At 49.5% G+C, this 25,876-nt stretch overlaps 8 protein-coding genes across 8 annotated transcripts; 3 read left to right on the top strand and 5 right to left on the bottom strand.

Moving 5' to 3' along the window:
• The first annotated feature begins 127 nt into the window (after positions 1 to 127).
• On the top strand, positions 128 to 2,998 carry FOBCDRAFT_166411 (anaphase-promoting complex, cyclosome, subunit 4-domain-containing protein). Its single transcript, XM_031188348.3, has 7 exons — positions 128 to 544; positions 598 to 910; positions 964 to 1,540; positions 1,592 to 2,302; positions 2,352 to 2,400; positions 2,456 to 2,605; positions 2,662 to 2,998. Exons 1-7 carry the CDS (start codon positions 313 to 315, stop codon positions 2,916 to 2,918), a joined length of 2,289 nt encoding a protein of 762 aa, XP_031035613.2. The 5' UTR covers positions 128 to 312; the 3' UTR covers positions 2,919 to 2,998.
• Positions 2,999 to 5,541, bottom strand: FOBCDRAFT_229586 (Gtr1/RagA G protein conserved region-domain-containing protein). Its single transcript, XM_031188349.3, has 4 exons — positions 5,219 to 5,541; positions 4,171 to 4,289; positions 4,017 to 4,118; positions 2,999 to 3,963 (listed from the first exon to the last, which is right to left on the bottom strand). The coding sequence occupies exons 1-4, from the start codon at positions 5,222 to 5,224 to the stop codon at positions 3,102 to 3,104; spliced, it is 1,089 nt and encodes a 362-aa protein (XP_031035614.3). The 5' UTR covers positions 5,225 to 5,541; the 3' UTR covers positions 2,999 to 3,101.
• A 257-nt stretch (positions 5,542 to 5,798) lies between these two features.
• FOBCDRAFT_263322 (Tautomerase/MIF superfamily) lies at positions 5,799 to 7,137 on the bottom strand (the record flags this gene model as incomplete). The annotated part of the gene is made up of 2 exons (XM_059611324.1): positions 5,799 to 6,683; positions 6,745 to 7,137. The coding sequence occupies 2 exons, from the start codon at positions 7,135 to 7,137 to the stop codon at positions 6,231 to 6,233; spliced, it is 846 nt and encodes a 281-aa protein (XP_059467760.1). The 3' UTR covers positions 5,799 to 6,230.
• A 1,529-nt stretch (positions 7,138 to 8,666) lies between these two features.
• On the bottom strand, positions 8,667 to 9,418 carry FOBCDRAFT_278153 (uncharacterized protein; the record flags this gene model as incomplete). Its single annotated transcript, XM_031188353.3, has 2 exons — positions 8,667 to 9,014; positions 9,089 to 9,418. 2 exons carry the CDS (start codon positions 9,416 to 9,418, stop codon positions 8,667 to 8,669), a joined length of 678 nt encoding a protein of 225 aa, XP_031035618.3.
• Positions 9,419 to 13,828: 4,410 nt separating this feature from the next.
• On the top strand, positions 13,829 to 14,744 carry FOBCDRAFT_297224 (uncharacterized protein; the record flags this gene model as incomplete). The annotated part of the gene is made up of 2 exons (XM_031188356.3): positions 13,829 to 13,879; positions 13,939 to 14,744. 2 exons carry the CDS (start codon positions 13,829 to 13,831, stop codon positions 14,614 to 14,616), a joined length of 729 nt encoding a protein of 242 aa, XP_031035621.2. The 3' UTR covers positions 14,617 to 14,744.
• Positions 14,745 to 15,315: 571 nt separating this feature from the next.
• FOBCDRAFT_48381 (uncharacterized protein) lies at positions 15,316 to 18,135 on the bottom strand. The gene has a single exon (XM_031188357.3). It carries the CDS (start codon positions 17,895 to 17,897, stop codon positions 15,495 to 15,497), a length of 2,403 nt encoding a protein of 800 aa, XP_031035622.2. The 5' UTR covers positions 17,898 to 18,135; the 3' UTR covers positions 15,316 to 15,494.
• Positions 18,136 to 19,285: 1,150 nt separating this feature from the next.
• Positions 19,286 to 21,356, top strand: FOBCDRAFT_229578 (histidine phosphatase superfamily). Its single transcript, XM_059609809.1, has 2 exons — positions 19,286 to 20,900; positions 20,975 to 21,356. The coding sequence occupies exons 1-2, from the start codon at positions 19,437 to 19,439 to the stop codon at positions 21,086 to 21,088; spliced, it is 1,578 nt and encodes a 525-aa protein (XP_059465619.1). The 5' UTR covers positions 19,286 to 19,436; the 3' UTR covers positions 21,089 to 21,356.
• Positions 21,357 to 21,697: 341 nt separating this feature from the next.
• FOBCDRAFT_48366 (uncharacterized protein) lies at positions 21,698 to 24,489 on the bottom strand. The gene has a single exon (XM_031188362.3). The coding sequence runs from the start codon at positions 24,114 to 24,116 to the stop codon at positions 21,756 to 21,758; it is 2,361 nt and encodes a 786-aa protein (XP_031035627.1). The 5' UTR covers positions 24,117 to 24,489; the 3' UTR covers positions 21,698 to 21,755.
• Between the last annotated feature and the right edge of the window lie 1,387 nt (positions 24,490 to 25,876).

Raw genomic sequence — 25,876 nt, 5'->3', positions numbered from 1 at the left:
CAGCCTTGTTGTCACATCCCTGATATTTTTTTTCGCCTCTGCATATTTAATGAGTATGCATTTCACTCTCGTCTGATCTGACTGTTCTTCTATTCCCACGAGCAATATCGTGTCTGAGTTGTATAGTGCGAGTTACTCACGGATGCACGGTCCATACTAACTCCTCCCTGTGGGCTTGTTATTTCTCGGTCACAACTTGCATACAACATTGCACTCTCCAAGCAACACGAAAAGTGATAGTTTGCAGCTCATAGGGATGTTAGAAGTTCTCTGAAGATACTCTCATGGGCTGTGTCAACGCCACAGATAAACATGGCGCAGCGAAACCAACTTGCGCCCTTCAGCGCGACTGAGTATCAAGACAGGGCACCTGATGGCTACCCTGTGAGCTGCCCAACTCTAGATCTCTCAGCAACTTGGGACCCAGTGGACGAGAACATACTTGTGTACAGACCTCCTGGTCAGGTTGTTTCCAAGATCCACCAAGCTGGTGCGCCGGGCCAAAAAGCACCAGACGCGCAGGCAGTTACTTGGAGGTCGGATGGTCAGTAAACAAATACTTCATGATCGAGAAAACTACTCATTCAATCGTCGTAGGCCAATTCCTTGCAGTCGGATGGAGTGACGGCTTTGTGCGATTGATGGGGCTCGAGAACAACAAGGCAGCTCACCATATCAAAGTTGGCGAATCTTCAGGGAACAAGATCACGCACATTGGATGGGCGAGTAGCAGTATTGCCGGGAAGAGCTCCAGTGCCGTATCCCAAGCTCTGAAGGATGGCCTCGGTGAAGATCCAACGCGGAATGGAGGTGGTCTTCCGTTGGATCTTCCTCGTGAACTGACTTTCCTCGAGGTTGACACAGTATTACCCAAGATCAGCCCTCTTCCCAGCAGTAGTGCCGGCTCAGGGTATGTCCTCAGCTTCCACGATCGAACCCAACATACTAATAATCCCTTAACAGAGAAGATGCTTTGGTTTTCACGTTGAGAACTGGTATAGACTTCCTCTTCCAGCCCCCGAAGCCAGAGGAGTATGATCAAGTCAGCGTTATGATTATTGGGACGAGCGATGGTCAGCTTCAGCTGAGCATATACGATTCGTTCATCATTGGCAGCTTTCAATGCCCCCAGATTAATCCATCATCAAGCTCACAGCTTATTCTTCATGCATCGCACCCACAGGTATCAACCCAGGCTTTACTAGTTGCAGACAAATCAGAAGAGCCAGAAGAAGTGCACTTGGTGCCTATCGACCTTCCCTTCATCTCATCCCACCCTATCAACCTTTCTCTCCTCGCCTCCAAGTTAACCACTCTTCAAAAGCTATTGAGATATCTGAAGCAAGCACAACTTCATATGCAGGTCGAATGGCGAAACACGCGCGAGCTTCCCACAAGATTTCTGCGAAGTATTGAAGGCGATCTCGAAAATCTCGAGACTGGGCCACGAAGTATTGTGCCTGCTCTTTACCATTTGGCAGTGACAGGTCACGCCTACGAGCCTGTACGCGAGTGGTTGGTTGAAAGTCTGGCAGAACGAGTAAGTGACTTGGGAATTCAGGTTCCTTGTGACATTGGCTAAACTTTGCAGGGCCATAAACGATGGGATAAAGCAGTAGTCTCCGGCTTGGAGGGCCTCAGAAATTTAGTCCATGAGAACTTCCTCCCAGCTCTTGACCGCTGTGCAATCATCCTAAGCAGGCTACGAGGCTTGGCTCAATTTCATGACACCCGAGATGACATCGGCTTCACTCTCCAGCAAACTAGTCGCTTGATGGATATTGTTCAATGTCTCCAACTCATCGGTCACAAAGTATTGATCAACGTGATGGACGAACTTGATAGCTTCACCGCGTTCTCAACATGGCTTCGCTTCCAAATCGACCGGCTTGCCTCTTCTAGCTCCGCGAGCGAGGAACTCACGGAAAAGGAGGCAACCATGGACATTGCAAAGGTTCTGAGTTATATTGAGAATTATCTCATCGATAGCCCGCTTCGGCTATTCTTTGACGAAATGACCAGAGAAGACTATGAAGCAGACTGGGCGCACATAGAAGGTGGTCCGACTCTGCTTCATGTCCTTGATCAGGCGTTGGTAAAGTGGGAGAACGGCCAGCCCAGCATGAAAGCTCTCCCACGTGTCGAATTTCTTGTTTCATATGCCACGAACTGGGCAAATCGTACATTCAAGGGTATTGCAGAGGCAAAGAGGCGTAGCGTTCGACTTGGAAACCCAATTAGACTCTCGGCTGGTCGTGTGGTGTCACATAGAGATATGAGGATGAGCAAATCAAAGAACAAGGTGCTTGAACTTCTTTGTGCGACTCATCTATTTACTGACATCGAATTAGGAAACAAATGTGGTGACTGCTTTAGCATCTAAAGAGGCTAAAAGCGAAGGTGAGGCGAGCCCTGTTACATGGTCTGAAGAACTATCCTTGCTAACAGATTGAAGTTCAAATATTCTCCGTCGGCATTAATATTATCAATGGCATTAGTACCAACAGGCCACCAACAAGTTGTCGTATCGATCTTGGCCCACGTACATTGATTGACTTGAAGTTTCTCAACGACGAAACACTTGTCATACTAAGTAACAGTCAAGGTGAGCTAATGGAACGTTTCTTTATACAACAAGTATGATACTAATGTTGCAAAAAGATAACGGGCCGCAAGTTGTCTGCGTACCTATCCGAACAGAAAGGCTTACATATGCCGAATACGATCCCAACAGGCTTAGTGAGACGCCCTGCGTATCAGTTGATGGATTCACGGCCTACTCTTTTCCTGAGAAGTCAGTGTCTAGACCATTGCGTATGGAGGTTAACGACAGGAATAATGTCAGGGGCGACATGCCCCCGAGAGTCTGCGTTCTTGAGAGTAATCGCACCACTATCAAAACATTTACTTTTCCGTAGCTCAAGCTGTCATGCGGTTCACTTCGATAAATATCAACATAGAAATGGGGGCACTTCGAAGGAAATCCGAACCCGGCGTCATGGACTCTCAAAAACAGGTGTTGAAAAGGACGCTAGCTTAAATAATTTACAAGGTAGAACAGAAATATGAAGTCCCTCCCCCTTTCAGTCATGGCAGTCGAGTTACTGCTGCCGGGGCTTAGTGATGTTAAAGAATTCGGTCAATCCCTCAACAACGGCCTCGACATTCATGTTAACCAGGGGCATGCTATCGTACGAGTCCTCCTTCATAATAGCAACAAGGGCCAAGTAACGATCCACCTCACGCAGCATGATGGGCTTGTTTCCGTCGTGCAGGACAAGACAGCTTTCTGCAGTGTTGCAGCCAATCTGTTTATCGATAGGCGCGCTCCACGGTTCACCCTCCAGCCGACGCCGCCCTTCATCACTGCGCTGCCACGTACCATAAACCTCAGTTATATCAATGATGACATCGATGTAATCACTGCAGATCTCGTAGCTCGCCATATCGGCAGTTGCGCTGTCAGTGGCGATATAGATCTTTGTAAGCACATCAAAGAGGTATGCCTTTTCGAAACGGCACGTGCGGCAGAGGTTGGTAAGCATGGATTCCAGCGTTCCAAGGCGAGGAATGAGCTTTTGGATAACCTTGCTGAAAGCCTCGAAAATAGAATGGTTGTAAATGGAGGTTAGGTGGAAGGTGACGGGGGCGTTCTCAAAGCCGTGGTCTGACAACTCATCTTGAATACGGATGGTGATGTCGCGCTGAATATCGAGCTTGTAGTCATCTGAGAGGCCGTCAACCTTGTGGATGAAGACCTCAATATTGATGTTGGGGTATGTTCGCTGAAGAAAAAGGATCGTGGTATTGAGGCGCATGACGGCTTCGAGGTAGTCATCCTGGGCGTCGATGACCCAGATGAGGGCTCCAATCTCGCTGAAAATGGCCTCAATATCAAATCCTGGGTTCTCAAAGACGTCGATCTGGCCTGGAAAGTCCCAGACTTGGAAATCCATGAATGACCTATGCAATTATGAGTTTATGGTCATCACGGTCAGAGTATTGCTAGCACTAACGCCATGGAGTCCTTTTGAATTCTAGCCGTTGATTCAAGGAATAGAGTCTCGTTCGGGGGCAGCTTGTGGAAGACTACACTAGAGATGGATGACTTTCCGCTCCTGTGACATACTGTTAGCTGATGTCTGCTCTTTTCTCCCACGTATATCATACCTTCGTTGACCCATGAGTAATAAGCGCGGCTTCCCCTTAGGAGCTGCGCCAACAGAATTGGGTCCGGGGGCGGCAGGTTTTTGTGCATCCTTTTTAGATGCCGAAGCTCCGCTAATTGACTGTTCGAAAAGACGTTGAAGATTTAGCTGGGCTGGACTTGTTCCGCTGGCAGATGTATCATCTGCCTCGTCAAAGGAGCGCGCAAGATTGTAAATTGGAGGACTGAGTGACATTTTGGGGCTTGTGCTATGGCAATGGAGAGGGGGTAGTTTAGTGTTGAGGGTATTGGGTTATGGGTTCTTGGGTTAGAGTGAAAATGAATATCGGGTTTGCTCAAGTCACTTGATATCCAGCAAAACTATCCTGAGGATTCTTCTCCTTTTATTGTCCTCTTTCTTTGTGTCGAATCAAGATGGCGAGCTATCAGTGGTTGATACAATGGGCACTGACGGACAGGGACATGAAATACCCGCCAACTGGCAGCACCTGATGAATCGGAGCAAAAGGATCCCATCTATTGCATTATCAGGCGAACTGAAGGCGTAGAAGGCTCCAGCTGGCCGGGATTGGACGTGATGAGGCTTCAGCGGTCTTTAAACCCCAACTCGGACTCATACTTGCAGGCCAGCGTGGCTCGTATAGAGCCTCGCCTCACCACGCCTCGCGTTGTATAAGAGACGTATATCCTCTCACTTGAGGTGACACAGGCTCCTCTACACAGCAGCGGCCCAGCCAAGCGAATGTCCGTCGAATCAGGGCATCCAGAGTGCTGCCAGGACGCTGATGCCGTAATTTTGTGGCCAGCGCCACTACTGAGTACCAATCTTTACCTCGATGCAGGCCAGGGCTTGGTGACATATTGCGGGAGCTGACAAGATGGGAGTGGCCCTTAGAGGTGACAGCATTGTTGCGCTGTGCTGTGTCGTGCTGTGCTTTGTTGTATCGTGTTGCATTGGTCACACGAAGGGTCAAGCGCACACTTAAGCGTCGAGACAAGAGAGAAAAAGAAAGCATGGGAAATCAGGCGCAACAAGCACTAGTATCTTACCTCCATTTTGCTTAGAGAGCCCAGGTCTAGCTATCTCCCGTCCTAGTGGTCAACTCTCCGAGGCTGGGTTGGTCCAAATGTAGGACTGAGAGCAAGGCTGTGAGGCTGAGAAAGTCAATTGCTATGCTCAGTGATTGATCAGTGAGCGTATCGACGGGAAAGGTTGATTGCTCCGGTGCTTGATTGGTAGGTGTGTATACGATGCGATGGAGGACGATAGCCGATTATGACGAGAAATATGGGCATGAACGTTCTATAGGTGACGGATGATTGATGCGTCTTCAGGTGTTGTATGTGTATGGTCTTGAGATTGTCATTTGGAGGTGGTTGGAGCTATGACGGCTCAGGCAGCAGCTGATAGCGCTGAAACTCCCCGCAACCCACTAAACGAAAGTACCTACCTCCTGTAAACGACCTCAGGTGGTTTTCTATCAGGCCTGGATGTATCCTTATAGACTCATATGTGACTTCACGTAATCTAAGCCAGGTTCAGATATGATAAGTGGCAACATCGTTATATATTATCTCATCACTAGGTACTAGCACCTAGCTTCACTCCTTGGCTGGGAGATGGCCCTGTTCTTCCAATATTTTCTTGATATCTTCATGTTACCTGTGGCGCATGCAATCTGCAGCAGGTTACCCTGTACCGAAGCGTTATATGACTTAACAATTCCGTTCATATCATTCCTCGCCAACAAAAGAGTTCTATCGATATTTCAACCCTCTAATCACTGCTGGTGGCTACCTAGCTGATAGGGATTTCTGCATTCATTTTCTCTCATTCTGCCTCTCTTTCCGCTAGTCGGCTCGCTGACCTAGGAAACAGGGCATGAATGAAACTCCTCCTTCGCTTTATCGCCTTTGTGTTGTCTTTCTCGGTCTCGGCCTCGCTTTTTGCAGCCTTTCCAAGAGTTTCTGGGTCATTAGACAATATTCCATTCGATGTGTTAGGATTTAATGCAGATGCGCTCTCTGATGCAGTCATCTTACTCCTTATTCCTCGAAATGCCTACTCATGTTGATCAAAACCAGCTTCTTCAACATAGCGATATAAGAGGCTCACCTTACTAGATCTTCTCCTCGGAGCTCTGAGCGAACCTCGACGCTCCGTCATCGCTTGTGCCTCTTCTATTACCCCTGTAATATGCCCAGCAAGTGTGTTACCTTTCCACACAGCGCAGTCTTCGGCGAGGGGAACGAATCTCAAGAACCCCTTAGATGGAGGAATTCTCAGGGCCTGCTTCATGTGTCTCTGAAAGAGAGCAATGTTGCGTTTGTTTGTCGTCGTCTGAACGTCTCGAGCGAGAGCCTCGATTGTCATGGTGTAGCAAGGATCAGAACCGCCACCAAACTGAATACAGATCCCATGTTGGACTGTCATTACGATAGAAGACGCCGGGCGATTATATCGCAAAGAGAGGTACTCGGATAGTTCAGTGATGAAGGTGAATTCATCTTCAATCTAGGTACATAACTGAATGTTAGTGACATATTCTCTGGTCTCATGCAGCGCGCCAACTTGCAATGACGTTGGTCTTGATTTCTACTAGCACAGGAGACTCATTCCGTATTCGATCACCGGGGTCTTGCGCATGCTTGGATCCAAATGCTTCCTCGAAGAAGTCACTTCGTTTTCTGGTGAGTATCGGTAATGACTGCTTTCTCGTCACTTTGGCAGCATCCACAGTGACAATCTGCTCTGCATCACTTGAGAGTCGTTGATCGCTCTCCAGAACAGGATCGAGACTTGGCTTGCTAAGGCGAGGCTTGACCCTTCGCTCTCCCGGGAGTAATCTTGGAGTTAGAGCTGGAGCTAAGGCAGGAGTTTCTTGTTTTTGCCTTGGTTTTGGATTCGGAGGCTTCGTAGAGGTGCGACTTGGGGTATAAGGTAAAGCCATTGCCGGTGATAGATGCATGATGACAACAGAAGCTTACAGAGTCGGGATCACGACGATGTAAAAGGAAAGTTACGAGCGTATGAAAGCCATTGACTGCTCTGAGATGGCTTGGATATTTGTTACATGTGAGATCTTTGTGCGCCCATACTTTGCGATAATGTGCCGTTTGTATCAAAACAACTCAAATATCAAGCCGAAGAAACAGGCGTATATAATTTTGAGCACAATTTGTATCACGTTCCGTAATCAAATACGCAGGAGGCTTACGGCAGGGGAACATAGAGACCACTCTACAGTAATTCAATGTGATGAAGACAAATCGAGGTTGAATACAGTACACAATAAAGCGAGGCGTCTTTGTGCCGTAGCTGGTGTTACAAGGACTGCAGGTTTCCCTCTGTTTCCCACTCTGTTCTTCTATAAGTGAAACCCGTGTCACGCAATCACTATACACACAGTTGTGGGTTCAACAAAGACAGTTGACTGTAACTCACACTTCCTCTTGGCTCAGGCGAGGTCCGGTGGGCATAAAGCTCGATTCCGCCCGGTATAGAACATTCACGATCGGGGACTGATAACACAGTCAAGGCCTAAATGGATCCTTTGTTAGCGAGGATGCATTGCGGCCTTACCTTCCGGGATAATGCTGATGAAACCAGCAACTGACTGGGATGTCTCGTGACGAGAAACGGCCTGTCAATACTTTTTACTTCATCCTTCGATGCATGCCTTCTAGACCTTGTTGAGTGTTGCGGGTACGGATAATGGTGATCAAATTGTGTGAAGGAATTTCTCATGTTACTGTAGCATTCGGGTGCTCGGCTACCCTGGAGATAGGTGGTCCTCACGAAGCCTAGGACCGTACGTTTTCGTTTGTCTTGCGACTGATGAACATTACTCGTATTGTTCCTAATAGTGGGCTGCAGCCACTCTGGACAATGTGTTATACCCCATTGTAATGCAAACAATTGCCCCTACGTCTTATCATCTTTGACAGCACCGAGGAGACGGAACACCATAAGTTAGAGTTTCTGCTAATCACTGCGAGGCATCAGGGGCTTCCAAACTGTCGGAATGTCTACAAAATCATCTACCAGATCTGGACTGACCTGGACTGACCTGGACTGGTTCACAGACTATGCGCGCGCTAGGCATGGCCGAGCTGTTGGTTCTGGTCCTGACATTTGTCTCGGCGCGTAAAAAGAAAAGAGAAAAGAGGGTTGATTAATATTCCAAATATGACCTATCGCAATCGAAACCACATCGAGCTTTGTTTTCAGCTCCAGCTCCAGTTCCAAATCCTCAGAAGAAAAACAGAAGAGACTATGAATAATGAACCCATGTTTGATGGGTTCCAATAGTCTCAGTCCCCCTCCCCCTGGGCTGATTATGACACCCTACAACTAATTCCGATCCTTTGACAATTCCATCGATTCAACTCAACTGGTATCCGGCGATCAGACCTGATGTCTCAATAATCTGAACCCAGGCCCAAGGCCGTGGGACTCTCGCATATTGGCTCCAATCTCCCAATCTCGATATCAATTTCAAGACAGAGCAGGGCTTCCCGCTTTACGGCTTGGTCCACGAGAGCCCAAGTCGAAGCGTTTCCCCAGGGTGAACTGATACGCCGCCAACCCCAGAATTATAGCTTCGACGGGAACTAGCATGACAGAGAGCGCTACACCGGCCCGGCTCTGTTTGCAGAGTGTGCCGAAGTGAGGCTGCACGTTCATGGTCACGTCCTTCCAGCGACATGTCCAGCTCTGAAGTGAATCGTGGGTGGTAGAGGCATTCACCCCGTAGAAGAAGGACATGGCGATGATGGCGGCGACCAGGGCAATAGCAGGGGGCACAAATGTGATTGCTGCCTTGACTGCAGCGTTTCTGCGGGCCTTATTTGCATCATGACCGTTAGCTTTAGAACCAAAAAGCAAATATAACAGGAAGAGACTGGGGGTCGCCTTACAGTCGGAAGCTTGCCGGCGATCAACGAAACAAGATTGGCCCCAATAACCAGGGCACTACCGACTACCAGAGCTACGGTAGGGCGCATATCGAAGTTGGCAGGCCATAGTTGAAGTAACCAATCTTCCGGGACATAGGTAGCATGGAACACAGCGAGGGCATCCGCCGAAACACCAAGGATTGTCAAGGCCGCTGCGAGACCGAGGACTGTGAGGCCCAGTCTAGCGCTGTCGATCAAGCGATAGATACGAAAGCTGGGTTCAGTTCGAACCGACTCAACATCTGCTTCGAAGTTGGACGCTGAGATCTCTGTCTTGGTACCGATGGACATGTTTCTGGTGGAAGATTCCATTCTGAGGATATAGACCGAGTATATTGACCAGAGAGGTATCACGAGGAACAAGACTAACGGGAAATTCAAACCTCAAGACCGGCTGGAGAGAAAAGGAAAGAATATAAGAAAGAAGAAAAGGAAAAGGAACCAAACGTAAATACGAAAGAGCTTTGAATTGATATTGAATTAGATCATGGGGATTTGCAACATAGATATACGAGATTGATCACAGCTTAACAAGATCCGTTAACCTTAAGCGACGAACACCATCACAATAGCACTGAAGAGACCAATTACATGAAGCCGATCAGGGTGATAAGTTGGAAGCGCCTATGCAAGAATTGCAGCATAGGCGCGCTGGTTGGTGTTGTGTGAGAGATTGACATCGAATGCTGGGCTAGGATTGGCCGAACCTCTAGCTACAAGAGTTGAGCGTGTTGCCTCCAGCGCTTAGACAAACACCGAGCCAATCAGAGACAAGCATTAATTCCCGAGATGGGAGATGGTTGTCACTCAGATCTATTTTGGGTCCGTGTCAAACCGTTGGCGTGAGCGGTTATGTACGTTGATAACTAGGAGAAGAAGGCTGCAAGAACGGTCGACCAGTGGTCACTGAGTTTATCCATCTATCAAGCAGTGAGAGTCAAGATCTTCAATCACGGTCACATGCTTGATCACCTGACCAGTCTAGACAAACGCCACAGCACACGCCACACCTTCTGACAGCTTTCAAGTTTCGAACGCCCCCCGATGTGGATCCCGAAAATATTCGGGCTAGACTTGGCATCGCGCTCCGAAAAGTCAAGATGAATCAAAGTCTTCGATGTAACATTTCTTTTCAGCTTGCGGATACCGTTCAAACCTTTACAGCAGGGGATGCCATACGCACAGCATAGTCTTCGGAAACCGTTAAACTGGTCGGTCCGCTACTTGTCGGAAATGAAACTTGCTGGATTGCTTTTGCCAGTTAATACACACCTGCCACTCTTGCTCCGCAATCGAGGCTGACCGGTGATGTTTTAATATCGAACTGCTTCACAGTTACATAACATACTCGAACTGCCGGGCAGACCGATGCGGCCTGACCATCATCTTTCGTACAAATCCTTGCGGCACAGCACAAGGATACAGACAGCCCAGAGCATAACCAGAGACGGCTATACTCTTCCAGAATGTCTATGCAATAATCATCGCGGTTTCGCAATGGTTGCATTGAAGAGACGATGAACGGGACTCGTCCTGAATGATGTTGATATCGTGACACGAAGGCTGATGTTGACGTTGGCATGCGCCAAGATGCTCAAGGCTTTGGAGGCTTGGAGCTCCCTCAAGCCTCAAGGGTCAAACCCCTCATATCAACAAGACGTTCTCTGGCGCTGTGAGGCGTCGCGGATGATCGACAGTAGCGTTCTCGCCGGTTGCGGTTAGGACGCCAGGACCAACAAGGGCCCGTCCTTTGCATCCATGCAAGCCGCTATTTAGACGAGTCAATCAGAGTGGGCAATGCAGGGGAAGGGTCTGACATGATCCCTAACGTTCAGTAATCCAAAATGCGCTACCCTTGACATCCTGACATCCTCACAAACTTAGATCTCGGATTCTGGAGAGCTGAGACAGAGACCGGTATAGAACCTTTACCTCTTGAGTACGACGTGTACATATCATTGGCGGACTGCGAAGACTCAACTGAAAGATCCCGACCCTTGTCTTGATGATATTAACATACTCATCAGCAGGATGCAGATCTAATGCAGTTGTTAATCACCTTCCAAAGGATTGGATATGGTAGGTTTTCTTCGAAAGCCCCGCTGTCGTATTTGAGCTCAAGGCAGCTGAGTGCCAGGAAGAGGTGGTGGATTACGTGAATCCTATGAGAAGTCGTTATACCGACGGCAATATGACATCTGCTGCTGGGACTATGAACCTAATGCAATCTTCATGTCCTGCAGCTATCTAGCGTACCTCATTTCTGGGACATGATTGGAACAGAAATGACAGTTCGACAACAACAGATGCAATGCATCAGAGAGCTGAGGCTACTACTGCAAGACCCTTCAGCAGCGTACAAAACCATAGAGCGCTTTCTAGTGATGGAACGAATGTCTGGCACTTTCAAGTTTCAACGATGGCTAAGTTAGAGTCAACCAAACTACGCTACGATGCGCTATGCTATTATAGTTCCCTGGGATCACGAACCTCGAACAATTGACTACATTACAGCCTTGGCCCTTGCGACCGGGAACCATGAACGGCATGTGGATATAAACTACACAGCCGTCACTTTGATGTCCCACGCCGGAGAGCGCGATGAGGACGAGAACAGACAAAGAGGCGTTATCTGTGGATCAAGGCACCCCTCGGGGAGTGTGTTTCGAACGTCCTCGAAGGAGGAAACAAGAGATCAAGACAATAAACACGTCTTGTCTAGATCGAAGTAGCATCATATGACATGAGACACGACATGAGAGGTTGTTCATATCTTGGATAAAGGGAGCAGGTATCGTCAGTGTCAGTGTCAAAGCCTAGTATTGGATATGGATTCTGAGGCTTGTGGCCCCTCCTTGTCATGCGTCGGATCAACGGCCATCCGCAAGTCAATAAGGGTACTACTCAACATTCAGACCAATCGCATCATGGCGTGGGCTCCTAAAAGCCATGACAAGGACCCATGATATGACCCATGTCCCTACAGAAGAAATGACAAGTCCAATCCTGGGGGAAAGTCTAGCTGGAAATGTTCCGGAGTCGATTGCAAACGCCTATTGGTCGAGATGTCTGCGCATGTTTCCATGCCTTGGTCCCTTCGCAAAAGGAACAGGAAACACAGTCTGAAAGGGGAATAAACGCTTGCGGAGTCTCGAGATATCTATCACCGGCCATTTTCCTCCGTGATGGCGAAATTCCTGGGCTCATTTCACTAGCAAGATTGCCTGTTTCTACTCAGGCTCTTTTGTTTTCCCTCTCTGTGGTGTGCGGCTCATGCGAGACACGGGAACGGGGTAACATTGGAGTTGCAGCAATCAGGCAAACACCATTTGTGGCGGCCTTGAATGCGGCATAGCACTCGACTTTGAGAAAAGACTGAAGTCAACCAGCGCCTCTATGATCCGTGTTCCATCAGATCAGAGACGTAACTGACAAGAGCCTGATCCTAGGCTTGGAACGGCTTAACTTGAGCTGCTGTTGAATGTGATGTGATGTCGCTTGTGCAGCCTGTGCTTCGTCTTAGGCTGTAAATAATGCCAGTTAGCCTACACTACATTACACTACACTTCAATGCACCCCCGGCTCTCCGGACCCGAGCAGTCGGTTCTGTCCGTGATGTGCCTGGGCTGGGCTGCTCTCGGGGTCGCATCAGGCTGGCAGAAAGTTCTGTCCTCCTGCTGTGATCTGTCAGGTCAGGCTGAGGGGAATGGAAGCTGCCGAAGGGGGTGTATGGATATGGAGAAGTGTTTCCGGGAATATGAGCGAGTGCGTTTTGCAGTTTCCGGGCTGTCAAGTGCGCTTCATCCCTTTTCTTGTCTTCCTTTCTGACTGCTCAAGTCGAGTTGGAATCGAAGTCTCTTGCACAAGCGTCGAACGCAACTGGGGTTCCTCTCCCGGCAACTTACACACAAGCCAAGAATCTTCGGACTTTGGTATCTTTTCCGTGGCTGGGGGGCTGGGTCCATTGGTCCATGACCCACGGATGCTCTTGGGCTTGAGCCTTTGCCGACGGGTACATGAGTGAAAATCACATTGGAAGCTTCGCTCTTGGGGGCATTTTTTCATTGTTGATTAACAAGGATCATCAACGATGTGTCCCTGGGTATGAATAAGTTTGGTCTGTCAAGGGTATGAACATGACAAGGGCATCAACAACTTGACATGGACATGGATCCTACGGTAGGAGGAGAGACTAGAGAGAGGCATGGGTCTGTCTGTCTACTGGACCTTTATTAACCTAGTGAGGACCGAATGATTTAGGCATGGATGGGGTATAGGCGTGTGATAGGAAATTGAACGACACTCCCTCTCCCAGTCCCTCTGTCGTCATTCACTTATTCATCTTGTCTTCTCTCCCATTGTTTGTTATATTTATTATCCTTCACCTGCCCCTCAGTGTTTACTTTGTCTTTTCGAGCCTATTCCGACATTCAGAACAGAGAAAGAAGGATTCATTGTAATATTTTGTATATCTTCAACCGAACCACAGGCCATTTGATTCTACTCAACTCTACTCATCTACTTACTTTACGCCCAACTCAAAACTTCATCACCATCGACATCTACTACTCTCTACCACGACAATTGACGGTCTTTTGAACGTTAGTTTCGCGGCGCATTATCGCCGCGCGTGTCGCCTGGGGTTTGCGACTACAGCCACAATATTATCTGGCACTCCTATCCTCATACGTTTCTTGCAACATGTCTTCTCATACAGTGTATGCCCCGCCATCACCGACGTCTCGCACCTTTGTAAGTCACCAACCAACCCATTCTTCCTAGATGCCCGATTCTAACACTCTTCTTTTCAGCACAACTTCGAGCAACTCCCCGCAGAACTACGTGTCAAGATCTGGAATTATAACCTCCCTCCTGCGCGCCTCGTGCCCATGCAATGCGGTTCCTCATGGTCCGGCTCCTCAAGCTCCTTCTCATGGTCAGGATGTACCTCTTCAGCAATTATTCCCGCCAACCTCCACGCATGCGCCGAGTCGCGCAGTGAAGCTCTGAAGTACTACGGACTCGGTTTTGGCTTTGCTCGTGGTCCTGGTCAGGTCTTCCTCGATCCCGATCGCGATATTCTCTACTTTGGACCTCGCGATGGTTACATGGCCGCAGACTCTCAGTTTCAAACCTGCATGTCAATGTGCGATCCTGAAGAACTCGCTCTTGTGCGCCGCCTTGCTATCAACGATGCTCTATTTTGGGTTGACACAACCTATCGCTCCATGACTGCCGCCAGTCTCACAGTCGAGTTGCTGCGTCGCATTCAGTCGCGTATGCCGGGACTTGAGGAGCTCATATTCGTTCCTCGCGCAGAGGAAACACCAGAGTCTCTATCCTACATAGAGCCAACTATGGTCTATGTCCGCATGGCCCAACAGATTGAAGTCGCTATTCAAACTCTACGGCAACAAACCCCCGACTGGACACCGCCCAAGTGGAGGATTCTACCGCTGAGCGCTTTCCAAAGCGTCGGTGCTGCTTGAGAACAGACGTTCTTACTGAACAAGCTAAGATGCTTTTACTCATACCAGATTTAGCCACTGAGCACAAGACCTTGCAGAAAGCAGAGAGCGTGGGGACGTTGAAAGGCTTAGGCTTCCTTTCACCAATGAAATACAAACGCTGAGCCTCCACGACACCCTCTCCTCCAAGTGCCGCAACCACCCACCAACAGGCTGGGTGAGGTTATTTAAGAGACGCCAATATGGGCGTCATCAGTCGTTTTCACACATGCCCAGCTCAGCTCGGCATCTCATTCTGCTTATAGGCGAAGACAGCGACTGCTTTTACTTTATACCCATATTCATTTTCACATTTTGGACAAGTGCTTCGGGCGGGAAAAACAGCACCGCTAACCAATCCCACATTGTCTTCATTCTGGAAGTTACATAGGATTTCATCATCGGTACTGTGACTTATCAGGTCACAAAAAGGACATTTGGAAAGGATCCAGTTCATAGAGGGGGGCTTGCGGACGATATTTGGAAAGACTCGCGGCGTCATTCGTGTCAGACTTCAACGGTGGGATTCAATTCAAATGCTGCCCGCATCATGTTTTTGTGTTATAATATTCGTACAAAAGCTATGCTACAGAACGATGAGGCAATCCAACGCCAGTCCAATAATGCATGTATAACAACACATCTATCATATCCTTCCACATTCGTGATTCGTTCATTCGTTCGTTTAACGCAGATGCAATGCCTCCGTCTCTAGGTACTAATGCTTACTCGCAGCCTCTTCCGCGGTACCGTATACCCATCCATATCCGGTGTGGCGGCGACTCCTTCCGGTGCCGTATCGTGTTGCCGAGTGACGGCATGATGTTGCGCAGTGTTACCCCGACACGGCCGGAACCCGTCTATTTTGCCTCGTCACCACCAGTGCCCATGCCGATGCCCTTCCGCCTGCCCCTGACAAGTGACTCGAGTGCCTTTCCCATGGCCGGCAGATCGCCGAGCATTGTGATGTGGCCGCGCTCGGTACAGACACGACCGCCGCGAGCGATAGAGTAGCCTACTGGAAGCATGGCTTCCTTGGCCAAGACAACGCCATCACCTGGTCGGAAGAGAAGATCGTCGTAGGCATCAGAATAGCATATACCCTCACGGCCAGTGACCTGGGCTGCGTACACCGTGGGAATACTTTTGCCGTATAACACAGCGTGAGGAGGATAGGCGTTGGCTTCCTGGTGCCTTGGCAAGTGGGCCAATTCTGAGCGAAACTTGCGAGTCGCTGCGAGTGTTCGGGTGAGATAATCCAAGTAACGCTTACGCTGCAGATCCGAAGGCTTTGATTCTTCCACATTTGCACCACTTCCATTGAGCTGGGGTGCGATAGGGTTGCGATCTCGGGCAGCCGCCGTTGGTGAAGGTGGCCATTTCTCGCTCTTACTGTCAGCACGAGTCCGAAGAGAGTTTGGGAGGAAGGACGAGAAGGAAGATGACTGAGGACGGTTGCGAGGCGGCAAAGCCGGCTGCATACACGGGCTCAGATGCCACCTGATCCATTCCTGAGGATCGTAAAAGTCGATGGGATACTCTTCTCCCGTATTCCTATCCACAAAACAAAAACCATCCTCAGGCAGAAAGACGAAGGACGTCCGCATGCTGAAATTGACGCTTGCTGTGAGAAGCTTCTCATTCAGGAGGACTACATCACCGTGGCGAAGAGGGTTCAGGATATTGACGCAACGTTGCGGTGTGCCGCAGTACAAGACCCCTGAGAAGAGATCAGGTCTCTGGTTGACAGCATGCCGTGTGATGATACCACCCAAACTGTGAGATATGACAAGAGCTCCACGAGATCCAGCCGGTGTCCCTCCTTGGTTTGAAGGGAGTTTTTGGAGATATTCTTGTAATTTACGAGACAGTAAATGCGGGCTCAGGCGCCAGTCATAACCATAGTCCCAAATTCGCAGCTTTCCCGATCGAGCATTATCGCACGAGCGCAGTCTCTTGATAAACTTTCGAGAGACGTCGACGGGGCCGATGTGTTTCAGCATACCGTCAGGCTTAATAGTCTCTTCCATTCTTTCCTCGTCCTCATCCTCTAAGCCAACTTCGAGATTGACCTTTCGCATGTTGAGGCCGAGTTTCACAGGGGCCCAGACCTGTTGGTGAGGTGGCTCGGCAGATCGTAAGACGGAACCACGGTATCCGCCCATAATCACCAAGTCCCCAGTCAGAGACTCCAGGACGCGATCGAGAACAGCAGATCCATCCTTTGAGCTGACATCGAAGTCCTTGGGGGGCTGAGCGCGAGTTGGTGACGGTTCGGGTGAGTGGAATGCACCGAGTGAATGAGTTGACTTCCGTGCTTGGCTGTAAAGCTTGGGCAGGCTAGGCATCTTGAAGTTTGGAACGTCAGGAAGGCTGTCTTTCAAGGCCATGAACCGAATATTGACCATTTCACGAACATCCTGAAATTGTTCGTCGTCACCGAGAGAAGAAGTGCGAGAAAGACTGTGATATAAGTGACTCTCATCAGAAGTGACCCGTCGAAGAACCCTGGGTCGCACAGACGCAGAGGCTGCGTTAGGATCCCGAGGAGCAGGAGCGAGTCCTCGAGCCTGTTGCGGAGACGGACTAGGCCTCACTTGAGAGACACCAAGCGCATCAGAAGGAATATGAGGCGAATGCTGGCGGGCTGCTGGTGATGAGTGACTCGAGACACCTGACGTACTGGCACTTGCTTTGTCGTGTGAGCTGGAAAAGAACGAGTTTGACATCGAGGGTAACAGATGCGTCGGAGGGCTAAGAGAAGGCCATGCTTTCTGCAGTCTCCTTAGTGCTTCTTGGCCTGCCGACCTGGAACGATTTCGAGCTGGAGCTAAGGCATTTCCCAGAATACTTCCTGATGGTCTGCTTGTGGAACCTTTGGTTGTAGGCTTCGGCTGAGCCTGCCAGGGTGAAGGCAAAGCATTTCGGTACTGCTGACTGGGCGATACTTTTGCGGGTGGTCTCTCTGGGGTAGCAATCTGTGGTACCTGGGGTGTTGTCTCGGGCGAAGATGAAAGATCAGGGCTTGTGTCACCGTGTTTATCGATGGGCACATCGAACAATCCGGCTCGACTCTTGTCCAATGCTAAGGCTTTCTCGATGGCCGGCGTGTTTTGTGAGGTCAAATGTCTAGCAGCATCACTAAGAGCAGGTTGCAATATTGCCTCAGCCTCGTCTTGATTGCAAATGATTGAGTCATCATCATCCTGAATATCTGGACTTGGAATATCAGGTAGAGGTTCATTCGGCGGTTTCGTTGCCATGGCTCACTTAATTGAGCCCAGTTACAACCCCCAGCCTGACACAACCAGAGGACAAGAACGGGAGTTTGGGTTGAACGGCGGGCTTTGTGAAAAGGACCGAGGTCTGTGTGTATGTTGAACAGGCGACTTAGCCGGCAAGACGCGACACTAGGAGAAGAGGTTATTTAAGGAAGGTAAAGCGAAGGATTATCAGGCATGGCAGCTGTGCGGTTCTTGTTTGTTTCCTCGGCCTAAAACAAATCACGGAGACGGAGAAGACAGACGGTGGAGCTAGGCCAGAGAGAGATCAGAAAGGAATCACTCAATCTGTCCAGCAATGCGGCTGTGTGTGCTGATCCGGGAAGGCCGGGTGTGGATGGATCCACGATTGATGGTTGGTGTTTAGGTATATGCCGTTTGTTCTCTTTCGTTCTCGTATTGACTGTTTCGGGCGGGTGAGCGCAACGTTGCTTATGAAGTATTATTGTCTTTAAAAGAAAGAAGGAAGTCGGCTTTTGAAGTATCGATTACGGATAGTCCTAGTGGAAGCTCCCAAGCATTGGCCCTGATCGTCGTTGATTTAATGAGGTCATGGTGTATTGGATTAAATAAACCGCGGATTCTGGACCAATTACGGGCCGACAAGCTGTTTTCTGGGGAATTGATCAACAGGTCATAGGGCGAAGTGAAGGCTGAGGCTGATGATGATCAATTGTGTAATCGTAGGTTGTCGTAGGTCGTCGTTATTGATGCTAGGGATGGGTAATGATACGCCTAGAACTGATCAACTTTTGGTGTTATACATATCTTTAGTCTCTTACAACTCCCGAATGGTAGGAACGAACCAAGGATGAAAGCCCTTATTCGGGAAGGAGCCAAGACATTAGACCAAGATTCAACACGCACGAGGCAGGAGACATCCACATGTTCATGTGATAATGGACCCTCAACTTGTGGACCCTTGAAAAAGGAGATGATTCTATCGTGAGACTCGACTTTACATGTGAAAGGTGATAAAAAATAGGCAATAGAATCGGAAGATACCTTGAATAATTCTACAGAAAGTCTCGATCAGAGTTGACAACTGTTACCGATCGGAAGGAACTGTTCCTTGCAGCTTTCGGTGGGTAACATCACACGTACCAAGAACTCCTAGTAGCATTGATATGCCAGCACAGCCTTGAGGATTCAAAAGGAATGAAGATCTTAATGCAAAAGAGAGCGGATCTCTTCAAGAAGCCTCAACCTTGGTCATGATGATAGCTATATTCTGCAATCAATAAAGATTATATTAGTTATGCTAAACTTAGCAGCTAATCCGCACTATGTTCTCAACGCCATCGTCAACGTCATCCACCGACTTTCTTCCCCTCGTGCTATAGCCCCACTCGGCCCCGGTCAACGGCGCCGACGCGGCCCGGGCGGCGCCACGGAGCTATTACCAAGATTTAATCGGATCGTTATGTCATGACCTCGAAACCAGACGATTCTGTCCTGAAGCAAAGCTATCATTGATCATCAGAGTCACTGCCAGCTCTCGATACCCGCCGGACCGTCACAATGTCAACTCTCGAACCCCGACCTCCGTACTCAGAAGCTGAGATCAAGAACCTTTATCCGCCTCAACTACGTCTGCAACTCGTCCAGATCCTTCTCCGTCACGGCGAACGCACACCTATCACCGCTCGCTTCACTTCCACAGGCCTTGCACCTTTCTGGCCATACTGCTCTGCAGCTCGTCGTTTAACCAGCGTCATTCTCGATCCTTCTGCCACCGACACCCATGTCGATCCCGCCGACAACCCAGGCCTTACTGCTCTCGAGTGGAAGCGCCGTCTCGAGACCTTTGGGCCTGATGATGCGCCTATCTTAGCCACTGGCCGCAATGGCGAGCTTGATGCTATCTGCGATATGGGCATGTTGACCGATCGTGGACGAGAAACAACGTATAATCTTGGCCAGCGCCTGCGCCATCTCTACGTCGATCAGCTTCGCTTCTTGCCGGAAAAACTCGCTTTTGACACTGACACAGCTGCCATCTACCTCCGCGCTACACCTATACCCCGCGCTCTTGAATCTCTTCAGCAAGCTTTCTACGGCCTCTACCCTCCCTCAGCTCGCGCCTCTGGCCTTCATCCTCCCACAATCCTTACTCGATCACCTGCTGACGAAACCCTCTTCCCCAATGATGGCAACTGTCGACGCTTCGCTGCTCTCGCACGCGCTTTTGCTCAGCGCTGTGCTGATCGCTGGAACGACTCCGACGAGATGGCATATTTGACAAAACGCCTTGGTCGCTGGATGCCTGAGGAACACCCACACGTTGCTGTGGACTCTCGCCCTCGCCTTAGTGGTATCATGGACACTATCAATGCTACAAAGGCCCACGGTCAAGCCACTCGGTTACCTAAAGAGTTCTACGATCGAGAAGTCAAGCGAATTATTGAGAAGATCGGTGTTGAGGAGTGGTATGCCGGATACAAAGAGAGTGAGGAGTACCGCACTCTAGGCATTGGTGGACTTCTCGGAGACGTTGTCTCTCGTATGGTCGGCAGTGCTGAGCGTTCTACTGCTGATGGCGAGTATGAGCTGGCTCTCAACAAGAAGGTATCTGCTACTACACCACAACCTGTACGATTTGGAATGAGCGGTTGTCACGATACCACTCTTGCTGCCACACTCGCCAGCCTCGGCGCCTTCAACGAAGAGGCCTGGCCGCCTTTCACAAGTCACGTCGCGATTGAACTATTCCGTCACGTCAATGCAGGCGCCACACCTCCCCCTGAAGCCCCTAAACCCACTGGCTTCCTGTCCTTCTTCGGCTTGGGTAGTAAAGGAGCCTCCCATGCTGGATTACCACCCCCAGGCATCGGTCGGAAGAAGACTCCAGACCTAACAGAGAACGAAAAGGAGCGCCTGAAGGGTTACTATGTCCGCCTGCGCTACAATGACCGCCCGGTGACTATCCCTGGCTGTGCACCAACAGGCAAGCATCTTGATGGTGATGAGTCCTTTTGCACTTTGGTACGCTCTAATAATCTCCTCCTTACCAACTCTGGAATCAAGACTGGTGTCGTGCGTTACTTACCCGTCAACAGGAGGCCTTCAAGGAGATTGTGGATAAGTTCACACCCATAAACTGGAAACAACAGTGTCGCACCAATATAAAGGACCCAGCCTTTCCTTCTAAGCCCGAGCCATCGGGATATTAATTGTGAAAATAATCTGCAAGCACATGGGAGGTAACCGAGATCCTCTAATATTTAACACTGCCGCAGTCCTGGAGACTGCGTGCATTTACCATTAGGCTCTAATCTCTTTCTGCTCTCAACGACCTCGAGACCTCAAATCGGCGGCTATAAACTAATTGGGTACATACATAAGACACCACCCATGTAGAAGAACTGAACTGTCACAGACATAAATAGACATATTGTTAAGTGATCATATGATCTGCGTTCAAGACTGTAGTGCCTAACCTAACCTAAGACTCCGTAATAGACATAAACGCAGGTGATATATCCTCTCATCCATCCATCCCATGCTGAATTCTCTCCAGTTCAAACAGCGTCTCGTCTCAACCATGAGCGCTCCCATCTTTCACAAAGGGGGCGTATTAATCACAAATCCCATTTCTTCCGAATGCTCTCTTCCTCTCATGAGCAAAACATCAAAAATCGAGACCAGCTTGCAATACAAAAAAAGATACACCGAAGGGGTAAATTATCAAGAAAAAGGGAAATCAAAGAATGAAGGTCTGTAAAGCCCCAAGAATCAAGGACATGACGCCACAAGTGACGTCGATTACAACGTTTAAGCAAGTTTTTCGTTCAATCTCGCTTGTGATGAGAGTGAAAGCATAAAGATGCACAAGCGTCATTAGTTTGCAACTTCCTCCTCAACCCAACCGTTCAGGCCTCCTTGAATAGCAAGGCCAAATCCAGACCCCATACCGCCGTAGCTTGCCTGGTAATGATGACCTCGTCGTTGCTCGGTCTCAGCTCCGGGAATACCGTTGGAGGCATTTCCACCGTTCTCAAATCCAGGAGCAAGTACAGGAAGACTGACCGCTCTGCTATGCTGACCTCGGCCTGGTGCTAGCAAGCCACCAATCGTAGTAGCACCTGGTGCTGCGCTGTTGGCGGGGTATCCATTCGAAATGCTCGCTGACTGTCCATGGCCTGAAACAGGCACTTGCTGGGACATGGCGAGATCGAGATCGCTAGGAGATGGCTGGGCGGTACCAAACAGGGCATTTTGTTGAGCAGCGATCTGCTGTTGCTGGTGATGTTGTTGCTGCTGGGCCTGGTGAGAGACCTGGTTCAGATACATTGTCAAAGGATTGCTGTTGGCATTGAAGAGAGCAGCTGATTGCTGGGGAGTGTTGCCATTGGTGGGAGAACCGCTGTTCTGGGAGCCGTTAGGTGGAGGAGAAGACACACCATCGCCACGAGGAGACTGCGACTGCTGCATCTGACGAGGAGGGTTACCGCAACGATCTTTGCCAAAGTTGACCTTGAACTTCCTGTAGTCGTCTCGGCCTCGGATGGCCTCAATCGCCTTGATGGCGTTGGCGATGTTGGTGAAGTTTACGAAAGCACAGCTCTTCTCACGCAAAGTGTTGACAAGCTCAATCTCACCATACTCGGAAAAGTCCTGTCGTAGACGCTCCTCGGTCCAGGTTTCGTCAAGGTTACCAATGTAGACGTTTCGGGAAGCACCACCACTCACAGCCAGCGCGATGGCAGGAGGAAGAGCTCCGGAGTGCTTGCCCCAGCCAATCTTGAGGCGTCGGTTGTGGATCATGAGGCCCTGAATGTTGCTCAGAGCGTAAAACGAAGCAGCAGCGGTGGGATCGATGAAGGTAACGAAGCATATGTGCTTGTCGGGAATGTAACGGATGTGGTGAAGAAGTCCGCCACGAACCACATTGCAAATCTCCTCAATGGTCGTCTCAGGGTGGATGTTGCCAAGATAGATGGTTCGGTTACCAAGGTTGTTGATACCTCCAGCAGTCGTAGCGACGGCAGCAGCAGCAACAGATTGCTGGGCCAAAGCATTCGAGATCAAGTCACGGTCGGCACCTGTGAGCATGTGGGCGTATCCAGGAGCAATGCCCAGGTACTGAGCAGCATTTTGCTGTTGAGTCTTGGAAACGTAGGCACAACGATCTTTTCCGTAGTAGACGCGGCGAGGGGCCTGCCACTTGGGCTCTTGAGGAAGCTGAGAGACAGCCTTGATGGCGTTGGCAATCGAGAGGTAGTGGACAAACGCAATGTTCTTCTCGCGGACGATCTTGATTGTGTCAATGGCACCAAACTTACCAAGGTCCTCGCGCAGTTCCTCCTCGCTAACTTCCTCAGGCAGATTGCCCAAGTACACGTTTCGTGAAGCTCCAGATTGTTGGACAGCCAGAGCAACAGAGGTCGGGACCTGCGAAGGCTTACCCCAACCAATCTTGATGTCCTGGCCCTTGATGCAGAGCTTTTTCAAAATGGCATCGGAATGGAAGTGAGTGGCGGAGCTAGCGTCAAGGAACGAGATGAAAGCACAGTTCTTGTCGGGCAGAAGACGGACTGACTCGATTTGGCCACTTCGAACATGACCAAGAATCTCCTCAGCCACAGTGTCCGGAGGGATGTTACCAAGGTAAACAGTTCGGCTGGTTCCTGTAACAACACCGGATCCCATTGAGACGGGAGAGGTAGGAGGCAGAGGTGCCTGCATACCGAAACCGCCAGTAGGGGACTGGGGAGGGTAGAATTGAGGAGCACCATAAGTGGACGGAGACACTATTCCTTGGTATGACTGAGGAGAAATGGTCTGCTGCACAGGGCTGGAGATACCATTCTGCTGCTGGTTGTTTCCCTGCTGTTGCTGAAATCCGGGGATGCTCTGAAACTGAGGACTGGCAAAAGCAGCCGGTGTACCGGGCTGAAAAGGGCTGCCGAGAAGCAGCTGAGAAGGCAAAAGGGGGGTGAACTGCATATCAAATGCAGTCCCTGGGGTAGCCATGTCCACTCCATTGTTCGAAGCCTGCTGGACCATAGGCTGAGGCTGGGTGTTGATCGAAGGGATGTTACCTCGTCGAGGATGTCGGTCGGCGAAGCCAGAGATGTTGGAGTTGAAGGCGCCATGAGAGAAACCAGTATCGCTGTTGGAAGGCTTGGAGGCATGTCCGAAGCGGTTGGCAGGGCCATTAGGGGCACCCTGGCCAACGGGTCCATTTAGGTCTTGCATACCGAGCAGATGAGGGGGGACGAGCGAGTCCCGCCCGACGTGCGACAGTACAGCCGTTTTGAAGAATTGGTTGTGCCCGCGTAAGGCACGGAGAGAGCTGCGAAGTTGGGAGATGATCCGACTGAAGAATTTCAGACGTTCCAAGTCTCAAGTTCACTGACTGCACAGCAGAGCTGATTTTTCAGGAAATCGGTCAAATCACGAGAATTCAGCGAGTCAAAGCAGGCCGTATAACAATGCTAAAGCAACTAGTTATGCAGAATAAAGTCGATAAAATCGAATATTATGAAGCGGATTGACTTATTCGAAAGAGAATAAGTTAAGGCAGCTCTGTAAAATGAAAAAGGTCGTTCCAGGAAGCGACCGTTTAGTATATATGGCGATCGAATTTGAAAGACTTTCGGCCGAATCGAAACCGTAGGGTTTGGTGAGGCTGAAGATGCAAAATAATGGTAATCGGTTGCAAGAGCGAGTGTATCGAAATGTCGAACGAGAAACGTAAAGCACAAGTGTGTGTAGCTTTGCCGAGCTTAGGATGATATCCAGGGACAAAGTGAGCTGAGCAGGTAAAAGTATTAATAAAGCAATATGGCCGAAACGAGTGTCGACGAAGCCGAAAAGTGTAGTCTCAACAGAAGGAAGAACGACACTGCATCTGCCAAGGAGCAATCAACGAAAGCCCTAGACAGTGAGTGAGTATGAGAGACGAGACTTTACGGAGAAGAAGAAGAGACAAAAGTCGGCGTCGAAGAGAGGACGGTACAGATGTGGAGGGAAGAAGGAGTCAAAGGAGGGAGAGAGGGATGAATTTCGATGCCGTCCAGGTTGACCTCCAAAAGATCAGGGACCAGGAAACACAGGGGGTGTGCTCGGTGAGCCTCAGGCCGACAAGTAATGTAATAGAAGCTCGAATGATTAGCTGTGGGTGGTAGACCATAGCCTGTAGGTACAAAAAAGCCAGTCCAGTAGGTTGGAAATAATGCAAGGTAATAATGCTCAAATGAGCAAAGAGGCGCCAGGGAGGGAGAGAAAAAAGGCCAGACAAACCTGGTAGGGAATGAGGTGGAGGAGGGTTCGGTGGGTGGGTGGAGTTGTAGATTGAGAAGGGATAATTATGAAATGAGAGAAGAAGAATAAGAAGAAAAGGTAGAGGTTGAGATTATGAGAAGAGGAGGTTGATGGAAAAGGACGGATTGATAATAAGAAGCTGAAGAAGGAATGGATGAAGTTAGAAGATCGAGAACGGAAAGAATGATCAAAGATGACTTGTTGATCATGAAAAGAAGACAGGAAAGAGCTGATGAGCAGCAAGAATGAATGCAGCAATCCAACGGTGATAAAATAATTATGTACAATATGCCACTACTCAGTGCCTCCACTAACCAACTGCATGAATGAATAGAGTCATGAAGTGGTCAATTCACGGTCATGGAAATGAAAGAAGAGAAGAGACAGTGAGTGAGTGAGTGGATGCACAATTCATCAATAGCACATGCACAAAACACCAACACAAAATGAACGGTCGAGGCTAAAGGTGAAAGCTATTGGACTAAGACCAAGACGGGCTTAGAGGCTACCGACGACGGACAACGGCGAGCCAGTCAGGGACTGAAAGGAGAGGATTGGTGCATCTTTTCAGGGGGAGCTGAAGGCCAAGTCTCGTGGTTCAAAGAGACAGACAACGCATTGCCTCTGTTGGGCTGTGGAGAAGGGGAGGCTCTGGGGCCTGGGGGGCCAGCATCAACATCAGGGGCCCGTGA

This window comes from Fusarium oxysporum, chromosome VIII, assembly GCF_013085055.1.
Source record: "Fusarium oxysporum Fo47 chromosome VIII, complete sequence".
NCBI classification, from domain to species: domain Eukaryota; kingdom Fungi; phylum Ascomycota; class Sordariomycetes; order Hypocreales; family Nectriaceae; genus Fusarium; species Fusarium oxysporum.
This window is presented reverse-complemented; position numbering and strand designations above follow the sequence as displayed.